This window comes from Scophthalmus maximus, chromosome 13, assembly GCF_022379125.1.
Source record: "Scophthalmus maximus strain ysfricsl-2021 chromosome 13, ASM2237912v1, whole genome shotgun sequence".
Taxonomy (NCBI): domain Eukaryota; kingdom Metazoa; phylum Chordata; class Actinopteri; order Pleuronectiformes; family Scophthalmidae; genus Scophthalmus; species Scophthalmus maximus.
Window position 1 is genome coordinate 16578579 of NC_061527.1, and position 6000 is coordinate 16584578.

At 43.1% G+C, this 6000-nt stretch overlaps 1 protein-coding gene across 1 annotated transcript in view; it reads left to right on the forward strand.

Annotated features, from left to right (window-relative positions):
- Positions 1 to 1687, forward strand: part of polrmt (polymerase (RNA) mitochondrial (DNA directed)) — a 40017-nt gene extending 38330 nt beyond the window's left edge. Inside the window, exon 21 of the mRNA XM_035648065.2 lies at positions 920 to 1687. Within this exon, the coding sequence (XP_035503958.2) occupies positions 920 to 969 (50 nt within the window). The 3' untranslated portion in view covers positions 970 to 1687. The remainder of the gene's footprint in view (positions 1 to 919) is intronic.
- The last annotated feature ends 4313 nt before the right edge of the window (positions 1688 to 6000 follow it).

Genomic DNA, 6000 nt, shown 5'->3' on the forward strand with positions numbered 1-6000 from the left:
GGTGGCTGTTAATGAGGGATATTCAATGCGTGAAGTTATTCCGTGTGCTCGTGTCCTTCCTCTGACGTTTTATTTTGATTAAATTTAATTTAATACAACAAAGGAGACTCGAGGCGGTCAAGTCGAAACATGCCTTTTCATACGTACCATCAATTTCTTTCATTCAGTCTGTCTTTTACCACGGTTACATAATATTCTTTTACAAAATATGGTAAGAAGTTAAACTACAGAAAATATATGTTATCAAGTAGAGTTTGGAGATGTGTGCAGTGAGGATTTGCATAATAATGACCCAAGTGTTTTGTGCCACAACATTTATATGACTGGTTAGTTGCTCTTATCTTATCTTAAGCCTTGATGCAAGACGTTCCTGGCTATACACTGGGGTTTTGCATTCTTTAATTCTTATGGCCTTTCCTCAATAATTCACGCTGCAGCCTTTGCTGGTGTATGCAGCTGTCAGAGAGGTGAGGAGCACAGAGTGCAGGACCGGGTGCCTCATCCAGAGCTCAAATAAGTCTTCATGTGGTGGATTACAATTCGTGGTGCCCAGTGAAACTATAAAGCCGTGTCTAATTTCTAACTTGACCTCTTAAAAAACAAACTACACCCTTCATTGATTATTTATCTCATTAAAGAGGAATAAGTGCTTTGTGACTGATCACATTCATCATGTATAAAGATAAATATAACCATTGAGATGAAGGCTCCATAACTTACAAAATCGATGTTCTTCCTAAACAGCGGACAAGGGATGGTATTGTGGGCTGGATTCTCGGGTCCTTCACTTTGGTTCACAAGTATATGACAATGCTAAATTCTTTTTTTTGCTAAACGCTGCACTTCGTGTGATTTACTTTGTGTAACTGCCAACCACAGACGTAAACCGGCTCTGACACTTTACCTCTTGCCTCTGCAGGTGATTTTAACCTCCAGCAGGTGAAAGAATCCACTTATTTCTTCAGCTGAGAGGCTCGTAAGGGCAGAGCCAGCGGAGGGAGATGAAGGGAATTGACAGCGTGCAGCAGGGGGCTGCGGGCCCCAAGGTCTCCACTGGTTTTGTCTCCCTCAGACATCAGCACATTGATCCAGTCGCGCCCCGCACACCTCCCGGTCCACAGGCTGCTTGGAGCTGCTCGAGCCGCTGGAGGCTTTCACACACAGTGAACCTGCCTGATTAACTGACTAGTGGGCTGACGGAGGAGCGGGTGGGATACTCAACCAGGCGAAAAGGGATGAGGGAACGAGAATGTTAAGGTTTCAATCAGTGTAAAGAACCTGTGACAATGGACGCTTATATTCGAGAGAGAGAGAGCAAGAGAGAGAGAACTGTGTTAATTCCTAGTGATTGGGTGCGTGCGTGTGCACGTTTGTGTGTGTGTGCTGTGAAAACCACAGAGCGCTGACCCGCCTCTGCTACGAGCCCACCTCATCATTGATCCCATCACTTACTGGATGGCAGGATGCTCTCTGACACAATGTTGATGCATTTCAACTTTTTCTGAAGAAGTTTGAAGAACAGGCGTTTGAGAGGAAATTACAGATTTATACTTCACTGGTAATGGAAGATATGGGACTTCTATATGGATATGGGAGGGATGAGTCGAGGGGCTTTTCATTCTTATCTTCTTGGAGTGACTAAGCACTTGGCAGTCGCCTAAAAATAAAATGAATGTTTTTCTTAAAAGGTCTCCTTATTCATTTGACGGTTCAAAGCAATAGCTGGTGTTCTTAGTGCGCTTAATTAGGATGAATGGCACCAGCACGCTGTTTAGGTATATCTGCGTATTTCAACTCTATTGTGCATTATGAAATGAAGGCCTCCTTTTAGATGCACCACAAAGGGTTTGCCGGCTTCACTAATCAACGTCGATCTAATTTTTTCTGGGCCAGTGCCGCATCCAGAAGTAAAAATAGCAGAAGTGCTATCTGATCATTGCTGGAAACGTTACTGCAGTTTCAGACAAAAGGTGCCGTTGACGTTCCAAGGCAAATGTAGGCTCAGCCAAACAAAGCTGGCTGAGTGACAATGTAGTGAGATGGAGATAATCTTTGAGGGTGTGCTGATTAGACTGTGGCGTTTGGGATGATTTGCACGGCAACATGCACATGCAGAGGCTCTCCTTATTTTAAGACATGCTCGCGATGTGGCTTGAGAATACCGTGATGGTGTGATTCACTGTGAAATATACTTTGAATTGTGTTTTTCATGCTCTCCGTGAGAACCAGACGCTAATGTTGCCTAATTAAAGGTATATTCACACATTGAATATGAATAAGAAGTTTGAGTTTGAAGGCTTTGTGTGTTTTTCTCCCCTGATTAGCTTCGGTGATGTAACCTGAATCCCTTTCATGTTTGTAGACATTTCAAATGAGAGCAGATCTTTAATTGCACCAGAAAAACCAAGGACAGAAACTGTAGTTGTTTTCTAATTAGAATGAAATAACGCTTGACATTTTGAGTACTACTAATAAACTCCTTCAGCCAGCTGAATCCACCAACATCTCAATGGTAGAGCAAACCAAGCCGAGGTCTCCTCCCGGCAGGCGTCAGCCCAGCGTGTCTCTCCTTCGCCCTCACTTCTGAGGCCGGTTGTCAAGGACGGAGCTCTCTGCTTTAAAGTGCTCTCAGGATCTCACGTACTTACCACCTATCACATTTCACAACTTAACTTCTGACGCTACGCTGCACAACATGACCTGAGCTCAACACCCAGGAGTGGTCACGGGTGGATGAATGCATATGCATGGATTGGTGAATGTTGAGGGTGTGAGTGGCTCAATCAATTACTGTGACTCGTGCCAGACAAGAGGGTGGGCCATGAATTAGCTTTTAAAATGCAGATGCTTCATTAATGACTACTTCACAGCATGTCACAGAGTCGGTGCAGAGAGGAAGGTCAAGGATCACGCTCACCGAACGTCTGTTTTTGCTGGGATGATGTGTGTGTGTGTGTGTGTGTGTCGCTGGGTGTAAACTGCCGCTGACTTTGGCCGAGGGAGTAAACAGGATATGGAAGATGTCCTTACAGCAAATTGCAGCCGCCGCGTGCCTTGGCGCGTCTGTCTCACTTTCTCTGGGGTGATTCCAAGGATGTCTGCTGTTAGACCTCAGAGCCTCACAGGTCCAACCTGCAGCAATGGAGCGCAGGTCGAACCGTAGCCGGAAGTTAATCCGATAATTTCCATTACAGGAACTCTCCAGAGATTAACTTGTGTTATTGATGAGGATTTCGGGGATTGGGGAAATGCAGAATATAGTTATATAGAAAATGATATTATATATATAATATAATATATAATATCACATAATAGTTCAAGGTGATGGAAGTGTGGGGTGGTATATTTGAGGATCTACATTTTATTTTCATTTATTTTATTTGTATGAAATATCTGCCACAACTAAAAAGTCTCTCCAAGTGCTTGACTCCTTTGCTGTGCACATGCACAAGTCTATTGATGGGAACACTATGTTAGTTATATGATATCCATGTTAAAGGCCACCGAGTGGAGACAGGATATTTATTTTCAATGTGATTGATATTGATTTTCTCCTTGGGTTCTTCCTCGGGTTACTATAATTTGCCTCCATGTCTCACTGGCACAATACAAGAGGAGAAGGAGATTATGTAAATTTCTGTCATGATGAAAGGGGAAATTGCTACAGGAAATTGTTTTATTTATAGCCTATAGAGAAATTTATGAACATCAGTGGAATGTAATAAAATTAGAAATAAAAAAATCCATAATGTTTATTTAAAATGTTTGAGTTGTGGATTGTGATGTGCATCAGCCGTGGCAGGTCGGTCCAGAGCCTTCAGCTGCATCAGAGAAGAAGAGCATGGAGTAAATACATGAAGACCATCAGCTCCCTGGTTGTGAATTCACTTGATTAACATTCATATTTTGTCTTTCCAGCGCTCCCCTGCTCTGGGAGAGTATGAGTAACGTCTCACTATTGTTGCTCTCATTCCTGCTGCATTTTCAATGACTTCCTTGATTTGAATTGTTAATTTTATCGCTTTCAAAGTTGGAAATGAAGCAGCGGAGCAGCTCAGTGATGCCGGCTTGTTGTTGCTGTACAATTTTTCATGAGGAGTCAAGTTGTTCATCCAGCCAGCCTTCGGCAGACAGTCCAGCTGGACTTTGTCAGGTGGGGACTTCCTCATGAATATGAATGTGTCCATCTACCTATGATATAATGAGACACATCTCTGCCTCACGACCATGCTGGGATAGGCCTCTCGCTAGGAATGGAAGTAAGCTGGTAAAATAATGGACAGGAATTATTTTATTTTTTTTAAATCAAGTGATCAATAATGACCATTGCAGGCATATTAATATGGAATGTGTCTTGTCGTCCATTTGAAACCCCAAACAAGACCTTGACTGCTACGTGAGCTGATCTGATCATATGTGAATGTAGTGTACGTCACCGAATGGCGCCACACCTACAGAAGTAAAGTGTATCACATCCAGCACAAGACAGTAGTGTGGTGCTTTTAGCTCTTCGGTCCGGCCACAGCGTCGTCGGTGAGTGGACACTGTGGAAGTGTCGGTGAATATCTGCCAGGCATGCCAGAGCCGGAAGGCCTCTCACTCCCACTCTCCACTGAGAGCACTTTGATTCCTCTGCCAGGCTCCTGGGCTCACCCGGCCTATCTCCTGCCACGCTGTCATGAATGGCCGACACTCAGCGGCGCAAGCATGGGAGCAGAGTGTCCAGACAATCCTGGGAGGAAAGCAAATGAGCCCAGAGATCTTGGACAGCAGGGGAGAGGAGGCGGGCGGCAGCACAGTGTGGAGATGGAGGAGAGACAGAGACAGAGAGAGAGAGAGAGAGAGAGAGAGACCAGGAGACCGGAAGTACGGTGTTAGAAGAATGCACCAGTAATCCCACCCAGTGGCAACCCACCGTGTCAGCACCCATTGGTTCTTGAACTGCCGTTTTGAAGCCTCGAGATTAGCATTTAGAGCAACGCCAATGGGACCATAATTTACAAAATGAACATCCCGCTGTATTGGAGGAGACTTGAAACTAGAGATCGAGACCATCGACTCCTCAGGGAAATGTTAACTGACGTTATAAATCAAGTGAGAGGTAGAGTGTTGGTGTCAAAGGGTTTAACTCTCAGTCTAATAAAAGATAATTAACTGTCAGTGTTTGAAAAACATTTAAAAGCATTATCTCTGTTTTGATGAAATTGACAGAGTCCTCATCAAAGACGTGGTCTTGATTTTCGAAGTCCATCAAACAATGTTTCCCATGTTGCTAACGGGCTGCCATCTTTGTATTATTTTGAAAACAGATGTGAAATTTACGAATAAATAAGGAGAATGTTTCGTTCCAGGTCGAGTCTTTAGACATTCTATGCCTGTGGAACAACTTTAATTGTTTTTAAATAAAGTTCTGTTCTGTTTTTTTGATTTATCGCCAGTTAATTATGTTTTAGAGAAACTGATGGTTACATGTGTGAGGGCTACAAACTAGGACTGGATTATAAAAGCAGAGGTGAATGTGCCAGTGCCCGGTAGATCCAGACTGCATTTTCATTAATCATTTACTGTGATCAGGAGGCACATTTCTACAGGAACCTGCATAAATGGACTAATGGATGGATAAACATTACAGGACAAAGGAAACAACGGGTTGCATTTTAAAATATCAACTCCACAATAGAAGGCTTGCCATGTTTTGAAACGAAAGCATTCTGATATTTCACACAAGGAATATTGCAATTCGTTACTGTATTTCATCTGTTTTTTTCGATAAGAGTAAGAATGTGAACGATTACCAACAAGTATCCAGAGTCCATTGTGACCTCGACACATTGTGACTAACAGAAGGCCGAGGCATTCACCATCTTTCGCCTTTATTGCGTTGAGAATTTCTGCTTCTGCGGAGAATACACATATTCATTAACTGATAATCCTCATGTGCTTTTTCAACATGCTAAGCCAAAATAAAAATGACCTCAACATAAAGCAGTAGGATCACAC